At 46.3% G+C, this 22,561-nt stretch overlaps 1 protein-coding gene across 1 annotated transcript in view; it reads left to right on the top strand.

Moving 5' to 3' along the window:
- The window catches only part of CLMP (CXADR like membrane protein), a 51,513-nt gene that overhangs the window by 21,588 nt on the left and 7,364 nt on the right, over window positions 1-22,561 (top strand). Inside the window, exons 2-5 of the mRNA XM_053963266.1 lie at window positions 18,575-18,732; window positions 19,715-19,916; window positions 21,004-21,171; window positions 21,680-21,802. Of these exons, the coding sequence (XP_053819241.1) occupies window positions 18,575-18,732; window positions 19,715-19,916; window positions 21,004-21,171; window positions 21,680-21,802 (651 nt within the window). The remainder of the gene's footprint in view (window positions 1-18,574; window positions 18,733-19,714; window positions 19,917-21,003; window positions 21,172-21,679; window positions 21,803-22,561) is intronic.

The raw sequence follows: 22,561 nt of genomic DNA, 5'->3' as shown, positions 1-22,561 counted from the left end.
AACTGCTGAAACTCCATCCAAATCACCTGTTCTGTTTTGACAGATCTATTGCCAAACAGTGCACTTCATTTTTGCAGTTTGATTGTTGGTTGAGACTTAAATTGTGCTCTTAGAAGGCCCCACTGAACTGTTCTGGGCTTAAAATCCCTGTTAATTCTGAGCTACAGCTGCCTCATGCATCACCATTAAATGCAAATTTAGGTACAGAAATTTGTGGTAATGACTGCACCAGGTCAGATCCTGGACTCTAAAAAAGGCCAGGCAGGTGTCTGACTCACTTTCCTGTTTTACTTTAGTTTGTCTGTTCAAATATCTTTTGTGACCCATCTCAGTTTCATATTAGAGGCTTGACTTCTCCTCAGTCTTATAATTTGTTCTAAAGATATCCACAAGGCTGCTTTTGTTCTCGTGAGAAACCCCAGGGAGTTTGAGGCTTTGTCAACCTCACCAACTCTTTAAAATAACATTTAGCAAACACAAGTTCAGGAAAAATAGAAAGCCAGAGGAACTGGAATGCAAGTCCAGGCTGCTAAAGGGGTGGCATTTAAATGGGTTTGAAATTGTGAGGAGTTGAACTGCAAAAAAACCTGCAGCTGTTTGATTTTTTCCCCCAGCCACTCGATAACCTAAAGATTTTAAGTCTCAAATTCTCCTTTCTGAGTTTCTTCATCAGTCTTAACTTGCCTGGTGCCCCCTTTTGCACAGAAATTTTCAGATGCCACAATCACAACTTGGATATTCTTTATGCAGCACCTAAATAAAATATATCCTTGGCACTGCAAAAAAACCTTCAGCTGTTTGTTTTTTCAGCTTTCCCCCCCCCCGGCCACTTGATAACGTAAAGATTTTAAGTCTCAAATTCTCTTTTGTGAGTTTCTGTATCAGTCTTAACTTGCCTGGTGTCTCCTTTTGCACAGAAATTTTAAATAACCACAACCACAACTTGGTTATTCTTTATGCAGCACCTAAATAAAAGATATCCTTGGCTAATGCAAATAATATCAAGCCACATCTCCAGCTGGCATCTGGAATTTGCCAAATTTTTGGCCAGAAGAGAATTTTTACTCAGCAGTAATTTGGCCTTAAATGTGAAAGCTTCAGATGCTCTGTTTTTCAATGCCTTTGGAATAGATTCCCCACGTCCTTCCAAAAGCAGGGAGGCTTGTTTGTAGCATTTATCCTGAATTGTTTATTCATTTGATCTTAAAAGTTCTGTGGGGGAATCTCTTATCAGCTCGGAAATGTGGCTGCGGTAGTAAACTAGGAAGCTGTGACATTAAAAGTAATTGACATTAAAATGTTGTGACATTAAAATTAATCACGTTTGATGGATGCTAGAGACTGAATCCACAAGGCTCCCGGGTTCATGTTCCAGCAAGCTTTGACATTCACTCTCCCCCTCAGTTCCTGCAGCACTTATGTAACTGCTGTCCCCAGCACTGGTCCCGAAACTGGGAGCTCCTGGAGGGAGCTGGGTGGAGGAGAAGGGATTTCCTTGGAATTCTCCACCTGGAATTGGGAGCTCCTGGAGGGAGCTGGGTGGAGGAGAAGGGATTTCCTTGGAATTCTCCACCTGGAATTGGGAGCTCCTGGAGGGAGCTGGGTGGAGAAGGAGAAGGGATTTCCTTGGAATTCTCCACCTGGAATTGGGAGCTCCTGGAGGGAGCTGGGTGGAGAAGGAGAAGGGATTTCCTTGGAATTCTCCACTGGAAATTGGGAGCTCCTGGAGGGAGCTGGGTGGAGGAGAAGGGATTTCCTTGAAATTCTCCACCGGAAATTGGGAGACCCTGGAGGGAGCTGGGCAGGGAAGGAGAAGGGATTTCTTTGGAATTCTCCACCTGGGAATGGGAGGTAGAAGAGTTCTCTCAGTCCCCATCCAGTGAATCTCTGTCAGGTATTCAGGATTGGCACAGAAATGGCCACGTTGGGGTCTCAGTCACCATGAGTTGAAGATAAAAAGGAACATTTTGGGTTCTTAATCAGCAGCATGAGATGGAGCTAAAAATTATCATTTTGGGTTCTTAATCACCATGAGATGGAGATAAAAAGGATCATTTTGGGTTCCTCATCAGCACCATGAGATGAAGATTGAGGGAATCATTTTGCTCATCCATCCTTGGGATCTTGGAGCAGAGCTGCTGGAGTTGGTGTGGAGCCTTTGTTCCCTGTGCTGCGACAATTCCAGACAGAAAAAAAACCTTGGAAAAAAAACAACCCCAAACCCCAAACCAACCCCCCTTGGCCCTTGCAGTGTAAATAGTGCCAGTTTTTGTTGCCATTTTTAGTAATAATGGGGAAATATTTCATTCTTGTACAACAGTGCCAGGTTCAGGAGGAAACATTCCCAGCTGCCAGCTCAGCTCACGTGGCACCAGCACGGAGTGAAAAGAAATTGAGTTTTTTTCTGGAGTTCCTCAGAGCTGCAGGGGCTGCGGTAGAACCTGACACGTGGATTTTACAGCCAGGAGTATGGGAGTGCCAGGAATAGTCATTCATTCCGTGTTTTTGGGGGCAAGAACTGGGGGAAACCTCTTCCAGAGTGGGAAGAGCTCACCCAGAGCTCACCCAGAGCTCACCTAGAGCTGCTCCTTGCTGCAGGCAGGGAGAGAGGCAGAGATGCAGCATTTTGTGCTTCCAGGACATTTTCCAGCTGCCTTTTTTAGCCATGTGGAGCTGGAGGGGCCTCAGAAAAAGGAAGGGATGTTTTGGGCAGGAAGCCAGGTACCTCCTCACAGCCTGAGCTCGGGGCTGGCTTCACTCACTCTCCTAGCTGGAAACCAGGAGGAATGAGCTGATTTTGGTTTTTTTTCCCTTCCCACTGTGGGCTGTGTAAGATGCCAATCTCTGGATGTCAGCACAGCGGGGCTACAGCTTTTTTTCCACAGGTACCTTGCATAAACTCCATAAAATTTATATTTTTTTGAGCAGCAAGACTGGGCCATAAATTAATGTGGAGTTAAAGCTTGGCCTCGTGGTTAGGGGGCTGAAATCTGCAAGCAGCCAGGTGAAAGGTTTCCTTGTGGATTGTAGATTTATCTCAAAATCTGTCACAGACTGGGTTCCTCCCAACCTTGGTGAGTCTTGTTGCATCCTGAGTTACCCACTGTGCCTTCAATATCTGTTTTTTTTCCCTTGCAAATTGAAAACAGGGAGAGTTGGGAGCTTCAGTGAAGAGAACACAGAGGTTTTAGCAGGGGGAGTTGTGATTTTTGTCCTTTTTTGTTGTCCAGGTGGCACTGTGGGATGTCTTTGCTCATGCAAGAAGGAAAAGTGAAAATAAGGAGGCTTAAAACAGTAAATAATGACAATGGTGAACATTATTTCCTTTTCTGGGCAATTTTCTACTTCTCTTTGGTGTTACATCTCTGAGAGAGGCTTAGAATTGGAAGGGGCCCATCAAGATCATCAAATCCAACTCCTGGCCCTGCACAGGACACCCCAACAATCCCCCCTGGGAGGTTTTCCCCAATTTCCAGGTTTGGGAAGTAAAAACCAGTTAGAGATGAGCTTTTCTGGGGCTGTTCTGCAGAGGTGCTGGAGATTTCCAGCAGGGGATGGAAATCCTCCCTGGGTGAAGGGGGTGAGGGTGAACAGCAGAGCCCAGAGTGCTCAGGGCTTTTATCTGGGATTTCTTCTCCCTGAAAATGCCTTTTTAAAGCAAGGGGGAGAAGCTGGGTCAGCTCCTATTACAGAAAATGGGTTTTCCTACAGAATTCAAGCCAGCAAAAAAAAAACCCCATGAATGCTGCAGGGAGCAGCCAAATATTTCAGTGGCTTCTCGTGGCAATTCTGACTCCAGAAGATTGGGAATTTTCAAAGCCAAAATGAACCCGTTGGAACAGTAAATTGCTATAATTCAAATTCCCTGCAGGAAAGGAGATTTTGTGGGGTTTGCAGATGTAAACCTGGGGTTGTTTGCATTTCCAGGATCACAAGAGGGAATGGAGGCAAAGGAACAAACTGGGCTGGTTGAGCTCCCCAGTTCTTGCCTCAGTTCCCCAAATTAAAGCTTTGAATAATATCAGATACTCTGCTAAGGTAAAACCTTAATATTTGCACATTCTGTGCCCCTTTTTGTGCTGCTCTGTGGCCAGTTCATGATTTATTAAAAGTCGTTTTTTCTGGCACCTTGAAATTCCAGTGCTGCCCAAGCAAATATTGGGAAAACCCAATATATGCAAAAGCAATATCAGGTGGTGGATCTGATCACTCACTTGTTTATTTTTCTCTCTATGTGATGGAAAAAAGTGGGGACAGCTGGGACCTGTTCACAGATACTGTCAGCACAAAAAGAGGCTGAATTCATCGAATTTCAGCAGGGACAGAGGTTGAATTCCTCACATTCTGAGCTCAGCTATCCCACAGACCACCCAGGCTGGGTTTGGAGCTCCTCGGGGAGCCGCCTGCTCCCTGCTGGGAGCTGCCTGGGCTGTCACTGTGGTGAGACCAACTGAGGCACTTCAGGGGCTTCTCTGCACTGGGGGAAGAGCCTTCTGTGCTTTCTGGGGCAGTTTAGGAGTTGCAGTGAAAGCTGAAGGTTTCAAGAGTGGGATTTGACTCTCAGGGATCCGTCTCTGACTCCAGACTTGGAGCGTGGCACAGAACAGTGAATTGGAAGGGGTTTCTGAGGGTGGTTGGCTCAAAGCAGGACCAGTTCACACCAGCTCAGCCAGTCCAGTTTGGAACAGCCCCAAGGATGCTGATTCCACAACCTGTGAGCCCTCACTCCACGATTCCACAACCTGTGAGCCCTCACTCCATGATTCCACAACCTGTGAGCCCTCACTCCATGATTTCACAACCTGTGAGCCCTCACTCCATGATTCCACAACCTGTGAGCCCTCATTCCATGATTCCACAACCTGTGAGCCCTCACTCCATGATTCCACAACCTGTGAGCCCTCATTCCATGATTTCACAACCTGTGAGCCCTCACTCCATGATTCCACAACCCGTGAGCCTTCATTCCAGTGCTTGACTGCTCCCCCTGTGATTTCTTTCCCTAAAATCTGACTGGGATTCCCCTGTTTAGGATTTCTCTCATCCACCTCTGAGAAGTCTGGCTCTGCTTCCTTTAATTTTCTTGTTCCCTGTGTCAGCTTTACACATTCCCCCCCGAGGCACTGCAGCTTTTCTTACACAGATTGGAAAGGACAGAAGTGAGATCAGAGAAGCTGCAGCTTGTCCAGGAAACGCAGCTTGTGCAGCAGGGCTTCAAGTTCTCTTTTAACTTGAGCTAAAGCTTTGCCCAGTTTGGGGCTCCCCAGTGTGAGATAAATGCTGGAATGAGCCCAGCTACAGAGGAGCAAGGGACTGAGTGTCTGCTTGGAGCAGGATTTTGGATTCTTTGGTTTCTTGGGAGGTCCCTTCTGACTCCTCTGTCCTGATGTTCTAAAGCACTCCTGGTAAAACTGAGATCTCACTTTATGGCAGGTGTTGCAGCTAATCTGTTGTCCTCAAAAAGTGGCTCTGAACGATGATGTTTTGATCAAACAAAATCCAAAATAGCTGTTCCCACGAAGGGAACGGTGTGGCACAGTCTGGTTTTTGTTTCCTCCAATGAATGCTATTGGAGATGAATAATTATGATAATAAAGGTGAATTGTAAGATGAATAAAGATGAATTGTAAGATGAATATTTCTTCAGCATCAGCTTTGTGATAAGTCAGGGCTGTGGCTAAAACCCTTCTTGGTGCTGAGGAAATCAGCCTGACTCAGGACATGGGAAACGTTCAGTGATGGTTGCAGTAAGGTAGAAAAATCACAAAGAAAGGCTTCACAAAATCTGGCTGGCCTGTCATTTCTTCTAAGGCAAGCTGGCACTTTGCAAGTTCCCATGTGAAAGCAATCCTGGTGTGAGCAGTTCCTTAGCACAACAATCTCTTCCTGGGTGAAAAACAACCAGCACCTGTAGAAACTGGTTTTACATTGTAGAAAAATGAAAACTACCTCTCACAAACAACTTTTCCTGCACGTACACCCTGGGGGTTTGAGTGGCCAATCAATACAGAATTGATTATTAACCAATAATTGGCAAGAAAGCTGCCGGCCAATTGGACTCCCACACGAGGTCTGTAAAACTCTATAAAAAGGAGTTCTGTGAATAAAAAAGGGCTTTTTCCACCATGAAGGGAATGGAGTCCGTGTGGTTTGCTCCATCAGTGATGGTTTCAAGGCTTGGGAGATGGGCTGGGAAGGAGGGTGGAGCCCCAGCCTGGCGGTGGAGCTGGTCCTGAGGCCCCCGTTCCTCCCGGCCTCACTTCTCCATCTTCCCCTGACCTTCCCAGCGTGTTTCCCCGTCAGATGCCTGACCTTTTCACATCCCATCAGCAGAACGCTTCAACTGCTGCCTGAATCCCATTTTCACCTCCTCCTCCTCCACCCCAACCCCTGCTCAGATCCTGGAAGCTCCGTGCTGGCTCTCCAGGGCTCCGTGATGTGCCGTAGCTCTCAGCCAGGGGTTTTTTAGGCTGATCCCCAATTCCTGTCCTTCCAAAGGGCTCTGCCTCTGCAGCCTCACTCGGGGCATCCCTGTCTGCAGGGAGGGCCCTGTGCCAGGGAGCTGCTTTGCTCTTTCCCAGCAAAGGTCACAGGAACATTTGGCAGGCGCGACGCTCGAAACCTTCTCGCTCGGGGTCGCCCCCAGCCATGGCCCTGGGCTTGCACAGACCCGCTGGCTCTGCAGGACCCTTGGTATTTGCAAACATGAAAAAATCCGTGTAACATCTCAGCTGCTGGCAGGGGAGCCCGTGGTGGGCAGGGAGGAGCATCTGCTCCCTTCCCAAGCTCATCCCTAACACTGAAAGCGTCGGGTGTGACACCAGGAGTGAGTTCAGAGTGATGGGCTGAGCTCCCTGCCTCTGGGACATCATCCCCCTCTGGCCCCTCCAACACTTTGCAGCTTTTATTTCACCTCAAGGAATACTTTTGGTCTTCCCACCTGTATTTTTGACAGGCTGCTGAAATTGGAATTGAAAAGCTGTAATTTGAGAGTCTTTCTGAGAGAAAGGAAATGGAGCTGCTTTCTGCTTTAGTCCTTATGCCTTTTCCAAACATCTTACTTGGTGACTTAACTCGTGCTTTGAACTCTTAAAGATCAGGATTTTGGTACATCTACACCAAAACTGCACAGGTTTCTAAGTAAATAAGTAAAAACCCCAAAGCCAACCAAGAAACATGATTTGAAAACAACCAACAAACAGAATTGCCCAGAAGTTTTTAAATCTCCCAAAATTTTGACAGTAGCAAAGAAAAACAAATCAATATTTCTTCATTTTCTTCATCTGTTTCTTAGGCTGCAGCAGTGTTGCTGCACTTTTTATTGTGCATTGTCGTGTCCTTTTTAGGTTTGTGGGCTGTTGTCAAGTGGAATGGATCCAGAAGTTGGAATTTGGCACCCTCAGCTCCCAGGCTGGAGCCCTGTGGGGAGCAGAATCCCCCTCAGGCTTTTTTCACTACAGGAGAACACCTTGAGTCACGGAAAACAAAAACATACATTTATATACATATGCAGGAATCGATCCTACTTTGTGTTAATAACATTTCCTTGTTTCCTGTGTCTGAGTTTCCCCGAATTTCAGGATTTTGGGATCACTTGCTGTCAGTTAAAAGAGCTGCTGTGCTCCCCTTTGGAAAGGGAGAATTCTTTCCAAATTGTGTTTTGTCTCATTTTAAATTCTCAGGGGTACAGCGTTCAGTCCAGTCCTTGGCTTGTAAATGTTGTTGGGCAGGAATTTGGGATCCCTTGGAGCCTCTCCAAACGCCAGGTGAGGCTGTGCTCCGTGCAGTGTGAGCTCACACAGGGTGTGCAGGGCTGCAGTGAATTCCCTGTGAGATTCCAGCTCCCTAAAATGCAGCTGGGGTCCCTTCCAGCCTTTCCAGTGGGGTTTGCATTCCTCAGCAATCCCCACGGGCAGAGCTGATTCACAAACTGCATTCAGAGCTCCACCTCCACTCAGAGCTCAGTGTGATGTCCAGATGCTTCAAACCCTGCCAAGAGTGGAAAAAGTGAGAGAAAAGCTGTTCATATCCTCAGAGTCTGCTTGCAGCTGGTACAGGGCTGTGCCAAACTCCAGGGGAAGTGCAGGGAGGGAGCTGAACCTCAGTGATGAGAATGAAAACTCGATCCTTAATTTGAATTTCTGGTTCACACTAAAGCCAGTGAAAGATGAGGATTAAAGAATGAGGTTCCTTTCATTTTCTTACCTCTGGATTAGCACAAAATAATTGACCCTGCCTAGAACAGAACTGAGGAGGAAGAGGCTGCAAGCAGTGGATTGACAGTGTTGATGCCTTAGGATTTCAGATTTTATAGTTTTCACATATTTGTAACCTTGCAGTTCTTTAGTGTAGAACTCCAAACTCCACACACAATGTGAGCTGCTGCTTCCCCATTTGGGGCAGACACAACAATTCCTCTCCAGGCCTGGCAATCAAGGACCCCTCACTGCCTCAGGCCAGAGATGGAAACAAAAGTGAGTTGGGGGAGCAAACTTGGGGTAAATGACTTCATTAGCTGAAGCTGTAATTGGCAGATTCACCCCCAAAATGCAAACTTTTTTATAAAAGTGTGAAACCCGTGACTAGTTGTCCATTTTTGGGTGTAGCCCCTTGGGGGGGCTTCATCTGCCCTAAATGCACCTGAAAACCTGAAGGAATAACAAATTTTTATTCTCTTCATTTTGTCTGGCCTCTATTTTTAGGTAGCCCAAAAAGGCATCAGCGTGACCACCCTCACTGTGAGCGAAGCTGCAGCTGCTCAGCCCCTGCACTTTGCACCTCGGCTCCGTCTCTGAAGCCTTGCAGAGTTTAACATCTCCCTTACAAGACTTCTGGGGGTGCTGGGGAGGAGCTGCTGCTGTTCATTTTGTGCCTTAGGGCAGCTGTGGCCGAGGGTTTGAGGCTGAGCGGAGATGAAAAGTGACAGAGTGTTAATACATTAGGCATTCATTTTGTACCATATTAGTGGTGCTTGGAGTGGGGAAGGGAGATGTCAGAGCCTGTTAGGTGCAACTGGGAGCCCACAGCTGAACATCCCGTGGAGGTAACAGGGATGGGCTGGGCAGGGAGCGAAGGCTGGGCCTCAAAACTGCACCAAACCCTGCTGGGAATGGGATCGGGGGAAAGCTGCAGGGAGCAGCCAAATATTTCAGTGGCTTCACGTGGCAGTTCTGGCTCCTGAAGATTGGGAATTTTCAAAGCCAAAATGAACCTGTTGGAACAGTAAATTGCAACAATTCAAATTCCCTGCAGGAAAGGAGATTTTGTGGGGTTTGCAGATGTAAACCTGGGGTTGTTTGCATTTCCAGGATCACAAGAGGGAATGGAGGCAAAGGAACAAACTGGGCTGGTTGAGCTCCCCAGTTCTTGCCTCAGTTCCCTCCTGCTGGGAGGGATGAAGCTCACCTGTGAATACCTTGAGTTTCCTGGGCCCTTTTTTGGGCAAGTTTAGAACAAGCTGAATTTCCAGGACAAAAGAAAAGCACAACCAGTTCACTGCCTTCTGATTAAAATCTTACACCTTGATGCAAAGGGATAAAAAAGGCAGAGGGAATCCTCAGCACAATAACATTTCTATTAGGAATCCTTACCAATCTCTCAAGTCTCTTCCAATCTCATCAATTTTCAGACTTAGCTGATGCAACCTTCTCCTTGGATTTCAAAATGGGTGAGGAAAGATCTGATGGACAAATACTGCTTTGAAAACAGTTTTGTTGCTGTCTCTTTGGGTTTGTATTCTGGATTCTGCTCCGTGTCTGCCTTGGGCAGAGAACTTCATTTCTGTGTGCCTTCATTTGTGTGTCCCTGAACTGACAGCAACAAGAGATTCCCTGGGAGACTGAGGCCTGAGAATATTCCTCAGACAAAAGAAATCCTTGAAATGATCACTGAGATCATCTTCCTCCTCTTAATCAAAACCAGGTGAAAGGAGTGAAATTTCTGATGTTTAGGGATCGAATGTTTAGGTTTTCTTGCCTTCAAATCTTTAAGGGACACAAAGCAACCCAAAAATGCCTGGGAAAAAAAGGGAATATCAGAGAGCCATTGGTGCTGCTTCCCTCCAGGAGTCTGAGACCTGCCCTGACAAACTCCCAGCTGCATCACTGAAAGGCTTGGCTGAGCTGGTGCTGTGAGCAGGAGACACCTGGACCAATTCCCTGCTAAAATCACCAAAGACAAAGAGATTTCACACATTTCTGTGCACAGGCACTCCCCGAACCACTAAACTGGGAGGTGCAGTGCTGGGGCCTTGTTTTCTGTTCCTGATGGAAAGCCAGAATCTCCAGCTTGCACTGGAATTTCTGAAGTGCAATGAGGGAAAGGAAAGCACACCCAGAGCTGCTGGCTGCCTGGGAGGCTCCTTGGCCAAGGGAAGGCTTCCATGCTTTATTTCCCAGTATTCCCAAGCCTCTCCAGACTTTGGATTCGATGTGGGTTGGCGCTGAAAGTTAACTCTGCCATTTTCAGAGACAGAATTTTGCCTTTTTATTGCAGGTAGGATTTCTAGTTGCTTGTGGTTGCTGGGTACTGCAGGATTCGTTTTTTACTTGTCTTTAATTGTGAGGGAATCCTGAAGATTTCCCTGAGGAATACTGAACCCTTCCTCTGGGGACATTTGATGAACCACCTCATTTAGACACCAGGAAGAGTGAATTTACTCACACAGGGCGTGCACTGGTGCTGTGCTGGTACAGCCATCCCACATCCCTTTCCAAGATTTCCAAATGAAGGATTGCTGGACACTGTTGATATTTCTGCTGGTAAAGCATCACCAGCCCAATTTCAGCCCCACTGCTGTTGCGAACCTTTAAAAACCAGAGGTTTTTCTCTGTGAAATGTTGGGTTTTCTGCTCTCCCTGGCCTTGCTCCCTCCTCTGCAGTCTCAATTCCAAACTCTTCACGTCACCGCTTGGAAGCTCGGCCGCGTGCGGGACTGTGCTCTGTTTGCACAGCTCCCCCAGCCTCAGCACATGTGGTTCCAATTCCAGAGGCTCTGCAGGGCTGCGTGGATGGGGATGGGGCTGCCCTGACCCCTCTCCTTCACCTCAGGGAGGGGGAGCCGTCTCTTACCCAGCGTCTTTCCTATTTGGGATGCTTTCGCTTCGCAGGCAAAGGCAGGCGGAGGGGAGGCGGCTGCAGGCAGCGTGCTGGGGCCAGCCCGTGGTCACTGGGAGCACTGGAGCTCTCGGGAGAAGGCAACCCTTGGCCTGTGTGGCTGTGCCAGCCAAGGAACACAGCGAGCAGATGTCCCAGGGCACAGCCTGCGCTCCCTTAATGACCCTCAGGAGACCGCGGCCGCCTCCGGCCTCCCCTCCCTGGCGCAAGGAATGCACAGAGCTGTCTGCAAGGAGACGCTGCCTGCTGTTTATTTTGGCCTGAAATGCTGTCAGGGTAACTGTTAGGGCTGGTGTGGGCTGAGCATGAGCGGGGCTCTCGACCTTTTTGGGTTCTGCTCATAACTCTGGGATGAAGCAACACAGCTTTCCCTCCATCCTGCTTTACCCGCAGCAAAATCTGGGAAAGGGAGTCCAAGGGGACACAAAACCTCCGTGTGCCTGTGGCTGTCATCACTGCTGAGCAGCACCAGCGGGGGAAGATGTTTTTGCTTTCTCAAGAGTTTAATTTTAAGGCCCACTGAGCCTTAAATGCTGGAGTGTGGAGCTCTCTGCGGTGTGCGCAGCACTTCACCGCTCCAACTCCCCAGTCACACAAGCAGCCCTGCAAGTCTGGCTGGAGATGGAATTCCTTGGCCATAAAAGTCGTTGTCAGCCTCCTGCTCCAGCAGCTAAAAGTCTGAATCTGCTGATTGCAAAACGCTCAGGGTTTTTCTCGTTAGCACTGGATGGGGGGCAAGCTCTTGTTTTTTTCACAGAGAAACTCGGTAAATCATTTCCTGTAAGACTCCTGCAAGAGGAGACTCCAACAGATGTGAAACATCTTCAATTCCTGGCGCGAGGGAGTGGTTCAGAGCTGCAACATGGCAGGCTGTCCTTTTTGTTTTTAACTCCCAAACACATTATTCCTGCACATGCCTAATTTGGACGCATCTTGTTTTCAGACACTTTGATTTTAGCACAAAACAGTGAGGCAAATTAAGGATTATCCAGCTGAAGGAACTCTCTGGTGCAGTTCTGTGGATGTTTATTCTCTCTGGGCTGATTTAAGTAGGAAGTTCTTGCTTACTTGGGCTGTTTTTATTAAAATGAAGTATTTCAGCAGTTCAGGTCTAGCTGAGAGCAGCTCTAGCACGGGATTTCTGCGTGCACTGAGGTGTTTTTTTTTTCCAAGAGCCTGGATTTTGGGAAGAGTGGGTGAGTCAGGACCACAGGGAATTCACAAATCACAGAAACCCCAGGTTGGAAGAGACCTTCAGGATCATCGAGTCCAACCCAGCCCCAGCACCTCAACTCAACCCTGGCAGCCAGTGCCACATCCAGGCTTTGTTAAACACACCCAGGGATGGTGACTGCACCACCTCCCCGGGCAGAACATTCCAGAACTTTATCACCCTTTCTGTAAAAAACCTTTTCCTCCTTGGAAAGATCCCATTTTCCCTCAGGGGAGTGACACGGACGTGAGGATGACTTTTAGGAGGATCCCAAGGAATGAAGCCCTGTCTGCAGGGGACAGCTCCTGCGCAGGGAGGATGAGATGTGCCCTGGCACCGGGGCTGCTCGCTGCTCCTGTCACACCTGCACACAGCAAACCTGGTGATCTTAACGAACAAAAGCAGGCAGAGCACCCATCACAGCTCAGCTGGGAATTGTTCAGACAGGGCACAAACTGTGGGTGTGTGTGGACACCACTGGAATTCCTGCCTTGCTGCTGTGTGGAGGGAAGTTTCCCTCAGCAGCAGATTCCAGGCGTTTCCTGAGTCACTTGTGACCTCTGGAGCTGCAGGAAAAATCACAGGTTGCATTTCTGCTCCTCCCTGGACATCAGGAATATTCTGTTGCAAATCTCGTCTTTGATAAAAAGCCAAAAGAAATCATAAAAAGCAAATTGCACAGAAGTTCCTGAAGAAGCTGAAATTTTTGAAAACCTCTTCTGGATATTCACATTTTAAGTGAGCTTGGTGTAGGTATGGTTTGGGCTAAGCTTACAAAGGTTTATTGTGCATTTATTTTATCTTGATTCTCAGAATCTTTTCTAGGCTGTTCCTCCTAATTCCAGCAGTTAAGTGATACAGCACAACCTATTACTTTTTAAATAGCAGAATCTATTTTTAGCATTGCTCCCTAATTCAAACCTTCTGAACCTAATGAAAGATTTAAGTCTGGAAGCTCTTTAGCTTTTAGGATGGGAATTTGCCTACAAATAAAAACATCAGCAAAGCATTTATTTCCCCTTTGATTCTGCTTGTCTGGTAATGCATATTTGATGTTGGGATATGTGGGGGGTGTGTACATACAGATAATTGTAACAGGTATGGAAACTCTCTGGGTTTCAGCACAGCATGGACATGAAAATGTGAGATCCTGGAGGGATTCAGGCATGAAAACTCTGCTTTGGGGGGACAGAATTTGTGATAAGGCCAAACACAGGCTCGGTTCACTCAGCATTTGCTGCTTGCTGCGTTGCACAGGCTCCTTCCCCCTGCACCCATTTCAAAGGGCTGATCCTGCTGAAATTCAACCCCTTTTATGACATACACCCACAATGAGAAGCCCTTAAAATGTTGAAACGAGTTCTGAGGAATTCCTCATGCCTGACATCTTTGCTGAGGGATCCAGCCTGTTGTCCATATTTTTTTTTTTTTTTTTTAATTTAAACTCTGCCATGTGTGCAAGGCAGAAGGGGCTGAGAGGGCTAAAAACCCTTTGAGTCCTTCCCCTGGTCAACCTGGGCGCTGTCTGGAGGGCTTTGGGTTGATTAAAATCTGTCTTGCTGCGTTTTCCTTGGAGTTTTCAAGCCGGGGAGGGAGGAGAGGATGGTCTGCAGGGTGTGGGGTGAGTTATTGTGCCGGGAACAATGCAGGGAACAGTCACACAGGGTCTCTGCTGTGCCAAAGCCTTCAGGCCAACGCTCCCAAAAGCATTTAAAATAACAACAACAAAAAAAAAAAAGAGTCGGGATAAGCAGGAAAAGCAATGCCACCTCCTCCTGGAGTCACGGGAGGGAGCTGAGTAAAGCCACAAGCAGCGATTCCCGAATTCCTGACGGCACAAAGAGCTGCCCACAGGATGTGGAAGGGGAGAGAGGGTTTGGTGGGCAAGAACTGCGGAGCCTGCAGAAATGCAGCATTGCCTTTGGACGTGATTTCTGGGAAAATCATCCCTTTTTTCATCCATTGTGTGCGGGATCCAGCCCTTGAGGCCACCCAGGGAGGGTTTGGAACAGCACAGGGATAAATAAATCCCTTTGCAAGCCCGCCCCAGTGTCCTGGGCAGCGCTGCTGGAAGGGGCACACACTCCTCTGGCAGTCCTTTAAATGAAACTTCAACTTTTAACCACGAAAATGGTTCAAACCCTATTTATTTATTAAAAATCTCATTTATTTGGACTGTCCTTGCAGGGTCTCACCTGCACAAATACAACTTCAGGGAGTGTTTGTGATAATAAAACCTAGAAGGGACCTGCATCTGTTTCTGGCTCCTTTTTCTCTCCTGTGCCATAAATTCCTGCACATTTCTACACCTAAATCACCATTTCACCCCTGTTTGCTGCAGCAAGACCCTACCCAAACTGTGGAAAATGTGAGATTTGTTCATATTGAGGCCTTTGGGGATTTTTTTGTGGGTAATTTCTCTACCTGGCTCTTATATTGGGTTATTGGAAGAGGCTGTTTTATTTTCCTTTCAACGTGTGGGTGACTGGAGGGAAGTCAAGTGACACTCCTGTCTAGAGAACCTGCAAAATTTAAACTCCTGTGGGAGTTTTCAGGCATTGATAAAGCATTAATAAGGATTAAGATAATAATGTTATGGAAAAGTTTGCACGGTGTGTGAGTTTGGTTATTGGTTCAGACATGAGTCAGCTCCAAATTATTTCTGATTCTTTGAAAAAATAAAGGGTGCTGTAGGGATTTGTCACTGGATGAGACATCCACTCCCTGGTTTTTCTCCCTGTTTTGATGATGAGTTTATAGGCACAGGGCTCTTCCTCAAATCCCCAGATAATTCCTGGGAGCAGCAAGAATCCCTCTAAGGTGTGAGCTCTGTTAAACCCAGCCTGTCTAAACCAGAAAGGAACGAAAACTCTGCCATAATCTCGCAGAAAAATCCTAATTTTGCGTGAAAAACCTGGAGCAGGATTAAGCTTAAAAACTCAAAACACCTGCGAGGTTGTGCACGAACCCTCGGAGCTCCACAGGGCTTGGAAAATGTTGCAAATGTCGTGTGAATGTCCCTGTTGTGGTGCCTAAATTAAGATTATCGATCAGTGATGTGGCGAGTGGCGGCGCTAATGAGGGCAGCCCGGGCTCCAGGGAAAAGCTGGGTTCGTCCTGGGCAGGAATTCTAATTGTATTTGGCAGATGGAGCTTTGGGAGCAGCGAATCCAGTGATAAATGGGATTATTTTCCCTTTAAAGCAAGCAGCTAACGTGGCTGGGAAGGAGCTTTCACTGGAGGAGAGCTGAAGCTTTGGCAAGGCTCCACCTGTCCTAAAATTCTGGGTATTTAATGCAGTGGATGAGAATTCTTGATAAAGTGTTTGGGAAGGAGAAATTAAATCTCCAAATCTCAGCAGCTGAGGGATGGTCATGGTAACTCAGAGGCAGATCTGAGAATGGGAGCAGGAATAGAAGGAATTTCCTAAAAGTTGCTCCTGAAGAAGTGGAAAAAATGAGGGAGAGTCACGCTGGATGTCAATTTTCTGTCTGATTTTCACTTGAAAGTTCAGAATCCACTGTTTAAATAGCATAAAAGGATATAAATAGTATATAATAATATTAAAAATACAGGAATAAATCCAGCCTGAGTAGTTGGAACCTCTCGTGCTCCTGCTCTGTCCTCCCAGGACTGCGTGTTCAGTCACACGTGGGACTTCCCAGTGCTCTGAACTTCCCCAGTTTTCAGCACTTTCACAATATTTGGCCCAGGAAGCAAAATATTTCCTCCCACTTCATTTCACAGAGAAAAAAAAAGAAACGGTTTTAGGGTTTTGTCTTGAACAGCAAAACTGCAGAGCGACTCAAGTGCCCTGTGAGGATTTACACCCCAAAGGCAAACGGCGTCGGAGCCCCACGGAAATGTGATCGGGGAATTTTTGATTTGGACCTGGCGGACCCCTGAGCCTGTAACTTTCCCTTCCTCTGATCTTGTGGGGCAGATTTAACTGAGTTTGAACTTTCCACGCTGAGTCCACGCTCACAAGTCGGAAATTCTGGGCAAAGGCAGGAACTGATGGTGGATTTTTGCCCGGTTTTTCGTGTGGATGCAGGATAAAAGCTGGAGCAGACAGCGCAGTGCTGGCTGAGCATCCCATTTCCCTGCGGGGCAGCGTCTCCCGGGCAGCTCTGAGGGCTTTTCCGGGGATTTTAATCACATTCCAAGGGCGCTGCTTCCCTCTAGCGGGTTCGCCTGGCACTTCTCGTTTTAGTTCTTTTTTAGATCCTGACTGACCATTTTTGAAAACTCTTTTGGGTTTTTTTTTTTGGCATTGCTATTCAAAGTTACTTCCCAATCCTACTTTTTCCACGCTTTTCTTAAGTTTAACCCTCTTCTTCCCAGGCTGGTTTCTTATTGCTGATATAAATAATATTTCTGATATATATATATATATATATATATATATATATATATATATATATATATATATATATATATATATATATATATATATATATTTCTGACATACATCGTATTTCTGATGTATGTATTTCTGACATACATAATATTTCTGACATACATAATATTTCTGAAATACTTAATATTTTTGATGTATATATTTCTGATATACATAATATTTCTGATCTATATTTTTGATGTACATAATATTTCTGATCTACATAATATTTCTGATATATATCTATTTCTGATATGCATAATATTTCTGATATAAGTAACATTTCTGATCTAAGTAATATTTCTGACAGATATTTCTGATATACATAATATTTCATATATATAGCTATTTCTGACATACATAATATTTCTGATATACATAATATTTCTGATATATATTTCTGATAGACACAATATTTCTGATATATAGCTATTCCTGATACATAATATTTCTGGTACATATTTTTGATAGACACGATATTTCTGATATACATAATATTTCTGATCTATATTTTTGATGTACATAATATTTCTGATCTACGTAATATTTCTGATATATATCTATTTCTGATATACATAATATTTCTGATAGACATACTTCTTATCTATAGACATTATTTCTGATAGACATACTTCTGATCTATATTTTTGATATACATAATATTTCTGATCTACGTAATATTTCTGATATATAGCTATTTCTGATATATATCTATTTCTGATATATATCTATTTCTGATATACATAATAATTCTGATAGACATACTTCTTATTTCTGAAATACATAAATATCTGGTGTTAGGGAAGAGGCTCCAAGCCTTTGTCAGACTGGTGAAGGGATAAATTGAAGCCTTTTTGGGTGGAAAGAATGCTTTTGAAATCAGGTGATTTCAATAACAGGAGGTGAGGGCAGAGCTGGGCAGGCTGTCTGAAATTTGGGGTGTGCAGAGGGAGTGGGAATATATTAATAATATATAATAAACTCCATTCTGAAAATGGAGTGTTGCTTTGTGCTGTCTCCATCTCAGCTACGACACCAGGGTGCATCTCTGGAGGGTTTTGTTTTTTTTTTTTTGCTGGATTCTTCCTCATTTTCTTCACAGCATCCAAGCAAAGCGCCCGTGCAGCTGATTTGAGGAGCCATCTCTGCAGAGCCAGGCGTTTCCACAGCGATCCTGCAGCACGAGCAGATGGCCTCACACTGCGGGGCTGCCAGTGCTCCCACTCCCTCTGCACACCCCAAATTTCAGACAGCCTCTGCCCTCACCTCCTGTTATTGAAATCACCTGATTTCAAAAGCATTCTTTCCACCCAAAAAGGCTTCAATTTATCCCTTCACCAGTCTGACAAAGGCTTGGAGCCTCTTCCCTAACACCAGATATTTATGTATTTCAGAAATAAGAAGTATGTCTATCAGAAATATTATGTATATCAGAAATAGATATATATCAGAAATATTACATCGATCAGAAATATTATGTATATCAAAAATATAGATCAGAAATATTACGTATATCAGAAATATTTTCAGAATGGAGTGTTTTTATTCTAGCATGCATGCTTTTTATACATTCTTACAAAACTCTTCAGTTTGCACTTTACTCATTGGTCAGGAGAGACAAAGCGCTCATTGGAACAGGCAGTTGCAGGTTTCTCTTATTTATCTCTTATTTATCCTTCTTTCTTTCTTGGTTTCTATGTCAAGGACCTTGGTAGGAAATTCTTTCAGGGCTAAACGTGGATCCTCTTACCAAACTTCTCTCTGGCTCACAGAAGTGGCTGGAAAACCTCTTCCACACCCTGCCCTCTGACCGCTTTGAAAACTGAAAATTGGAATTTGTCTTCCAGCTTCCTGTTCTGTTTGGCTCTGCGCGGCTCAGACTGAGTTCAAGAGGGTGGCTGAAGAAAACGTGACCCTGCCCTGCCACCACCGCCTGGGGCTGCTGGAGCAGGGCAGCCTGGACATCGAGTGGCTGCTGCACATCTCCGAGACCGTGCAGAAAGCGGTGGGTTCCTGTGGGTATTCTCAGAGAGAAAAATAGAAGGATTTCTGCCAGGCTGAGCCTGGGAAAAAGTCCCAGAGGAATCTACTAACAATCTATTATCTTTTGTCTATTAACAATCTATAAACAATCTATTATCTTGCTTTCCATTCACATTGTTTATAGTTCTGTTCTACCACACTGACCTAAGTCCAGTGTGCCAATCAGGTGAGATGTTTTTACTCTAAGGAATGAACGTTCACAATGTTCTCTATAAAAGAGAGAAGTGCTTTTGAATAAACGCTCATTTTGCCTTCTAAAATCATGTGAGTAATTTCACCTGTCCCTGGCTCAACAGCGTCAGGGTTGCTGAAAAAATCACTTTACTCCTGCCTTCACGCCACCAGCCCTCCATTTAACAGCACTGCTGTGATGAACTTTGCAGGTTGTTCTGGTGATGAGAGCAGTGTTTGGAAAACAGAGCTGATTTAGGGAGATTTAGAATGTGGAACAGTTATTTGATATCCAACACGGACCAGGTTGGGTTACAATGGATTTTTTTTTTTTTTAATGTAGTCAGTCTTCATTAGATCAAGTTCAGAAGTGCCCTTCAGGCTTTCAAAATAACCTTGGATTTTGCAGGCCCAGTTTTCAAATCTTTGGTTTCAGTACAACACACGGTAGTTCAGTCCTTATAAAAATGAAGTCTGCAGTGACTTAAATTAGCACAGCCAAACCTCCAGACTGCTTTGACGTGCTGTGGCACAAAGTGATGCCTGTTTTTACACTTGTATAAATGTAAAGATACAAACCTCCAGCAGAAATAAACACACTTTTTGCATCATTCTCAGGGTGGAATGATGGGTAGGCTTTCACAGCCTGCCCCAGGCTTCCTGTGTGACCCCTGACAAGTCACTTCACTGGGATGTGCAGCTCCTGGAAATGCTCAGATTTGTTGTTCCATGAGAAAATAAAACGACAACTCGGTGTCTGCTCTGCTCCTCAGGTGATCACCTACTCTGGAGGCCGTGTCTATGATGACCTGAACGAGGAGCAGAAGGGCCGTGTCTCCTTCACCTCCAACTTCCTTGCTGGAGATGCATCCTTGCAAATCATCTCCCTGCAGTCCAGCGATGCAGGGAAGTACATCTGCAAGGTCAAGAACGCGGGGCAGTACGAGTGGGCTCGCATCACCCTCAAGGTTGTGGGTAAGGACAGCAGATTGCTCTCCCAAAGGGAAACAAAGAAATCCAGACTCACTTCCTGAGGAGAGATTGGTTTCAGCAGGGTATAAATACACAAAGACACCTCAAGATTGGGTTTCAGTGCTCAACTTTATATCTGCTTTGCATTTTTTGGCCACAGGAAGAGCCTAAAGAACTGGTTTGAGGTTGGTGTGATAGGACTGAACTAAGTACTGAACCCTAACACAAATTCATAAGGATCATCTCATGCACAATGGATACATCATGAAAATATCAAGGTTCCCACCCGATTATGTCTCCAGTAGGTTTCAGCTTAGTGCTTCCAGACCTGTCATTTGCAAATGTTGTTCCTCTGTTCATCTCTCCACTGCCTGGCAGCAAATTAGTACACAAATAGGCACAAATATGCAAAGCCATTCTTTCCAAATGATGGCTGTGATCTCATCACCCGAAGCGGGCTGATATCCTATCTCAGCTGGCCATCACCCTGCCCTCACTCCTGCTGGGGACTGGCTCCTCATGGCCCAGCACCAGACCTGGCCCCAGCCCCTGGAGGTGACAAAGGAGCAGCTGGGGGTGGCACTTCCCTCCCTGATTTCAGGTCCTTGCTTTTCACACACTCTGTGATCCCCTGGAAGGGTCCTGCAGCTGCCAGCTGCTGTGGGCAGAAGGAAGAACTGGAGAAGTGAAGGGAGGGAAAGATGTCCTGGAAATTGTGCCGGGAAGAGGAATGTGGTGATAGAGCTCCACTGATGCAAGTGACCACGAGTGTTAGAATGTCACTGCAATGGCTGAGCCAGGCAGCTCCTCTGGGGGGTGGCAGCTAAACCCCTAAAAACCTTCTGCTGTGTGCCCTATAGGAGAAAAAAAGGAAAGGAAAGGAAAGGAAAGGGAAAGGGAAAGGGAAAAGGAAAGGGAAAGGGAAAGGAGGAAAGGGGAAAGGGGGGTTTAGTCTCCTAAAAACCATCACTGGTGTGATTCCTTAACGCATTCCAGGGAAGGCAGCTCTTGGAAGCTGTTTAAATGCCAAAGGAAGGGTTCCCAGTGAGCAAACTCTGCTGTGACGGCATGACCTGTCTTCTCCTTCTAGAGAAACCCTCCAAGCCCAAGTGCTGGCTGGAGGGGGAGATGCTGGAAGGGAAGGAGCTGTCGCTGCAGTGCCGCTCCGCCTCGGGCACTGCCCCCATCTCCTACCGCTGGCAGCGCATCAGCGAGGAGGACGAGAGAGCCGAGCACCTCCCGCCCAACTCCAGAGTCAGTGAGTCGGGGCATTCCTTCCCTCGAGCTCTGGGATCACTGGGTGGATGCTCCAACACTCCTCCCACCGCTGCGGCTGCACCGGGGGGGATGCTCCACCCTTCCCCCTTCTTTCCCCCTTCTTTCTCCCTTTCTCCCTTCTTTCTTCCTTCTTTCCCCCTTTTTCACCCTTCTTTCTCCCTTTTCCCCTTCTTTTTTCCTTATTTATTCCTTTCCCTTTCTTTCTCCCTGTCCCCCTTATTTCTTCCTTCTTTCCCCCTTTTTATCTCTTCTTTCTCCCTTCTTTCTCCCTTTCCCCTTCTTTCTCCCTTCTTTCCCCCTTTTTCTCCCTTCTATCTCCCTTCTTTTTCCTTCTTTCTTCCTTCCCCCTTCTTTCTTCTTTCCTTCCCCCTTGGCATTGTTCTGGAGTAGATTTCACCCCGCACATCAATTCGTGCCTCTGTGCACTACCCACAGCTGGAGTTTCTCGCTCCGTTCGATTCATCCCGCTGTTGTTTTTCCCCTTCCAGACATCTCCAACCCCGGGCAGGTCCTGCTGAAGAACCTCACGCAGATGAGCACGGGGCTGTACCAGTGCGTGGCCACCAACGAGGCGGGGCAGGAGAGCTGCGCGCTGCGGGTGACGGTGCAGCGTAAGTACCGCCCTGGGCAGGGAAATCCCCCCGCAAACACCCGGGGCTGGCGGCCAAAAAGGAGACAGAGGAGTCCTGGAACTTCATTCCAATAAAGGCAGAGGCCATGGGGCATTTCCTATGGGGTCTCTCAATTTTTTAAGGGATGCAGCCTTCTTTTAATCCCAATTTCCCGGCCACATTTCCCTCTCTCTTCCCCGTTGGCTGAGGTACTTGAGAGGTTCAGACTTCCCAAATCACCTAACACAGACCCCCTTCTAATGTGCGCCCTCCCTTCTCCTTTTCCTTGTGTCAATCAAGGTTTCTAACAGACCCAGACATCTCAAGTGATAAAACCATCATCTGGGCTGCCTTTCCAATCAGTGGAATTCCCATGGAATTTACGGTTCTTCCCATGGTTTCTTTCTCTCTCAGTATCCAATTTTATTAATCAGCAGACTCACAGTTTGTTTGCAAAGACAAATCTCTCTCATTCTTTTCATCCATTCATCAATGGGATCCTTCCCTTTCTTTCTTTTATCTCTCTGGGCTGGGTTTATCTCCCAGCAGACCCACACTTCCTGTGGAAAGAGAAATCCCTCACTCCTTTCACCCAGAACCGTGTCCCCGCTCCACGGGGGACCCGCTGCCTCCCAGCTCTCCCACCTGGAAAATTCTGTGCTGCTCCTTTGCCCTTTCATGCTTTAATCCCACAAAATAGCTCTTATTTATTGCATTTTTGATTCACACAGTGGCCCTCACCTAAAATAACATCACAGC

The sequence above is a fragment of the Vidua chalybeata genome, chromosome 23, assembly GCF_026979565.1.
Source record: "Vidua chalybeata isolate OUT-0048 chromosome 23, bVidCha1 merged haplotype, whole genome shotgun sequence".
Classification (NCBI taxonomy): domain Eukaryota; kingdom Metazoa; phylum Chordata; class Aves; order Passeriformes; family Viduidae; genus Vidua; species Vidua chalybeata.
The sequence above is the reverse complement of the archived record's forward strand: the minus strand, read 5'-3'. Positions and strand labels throughout refer to the sequence as shown.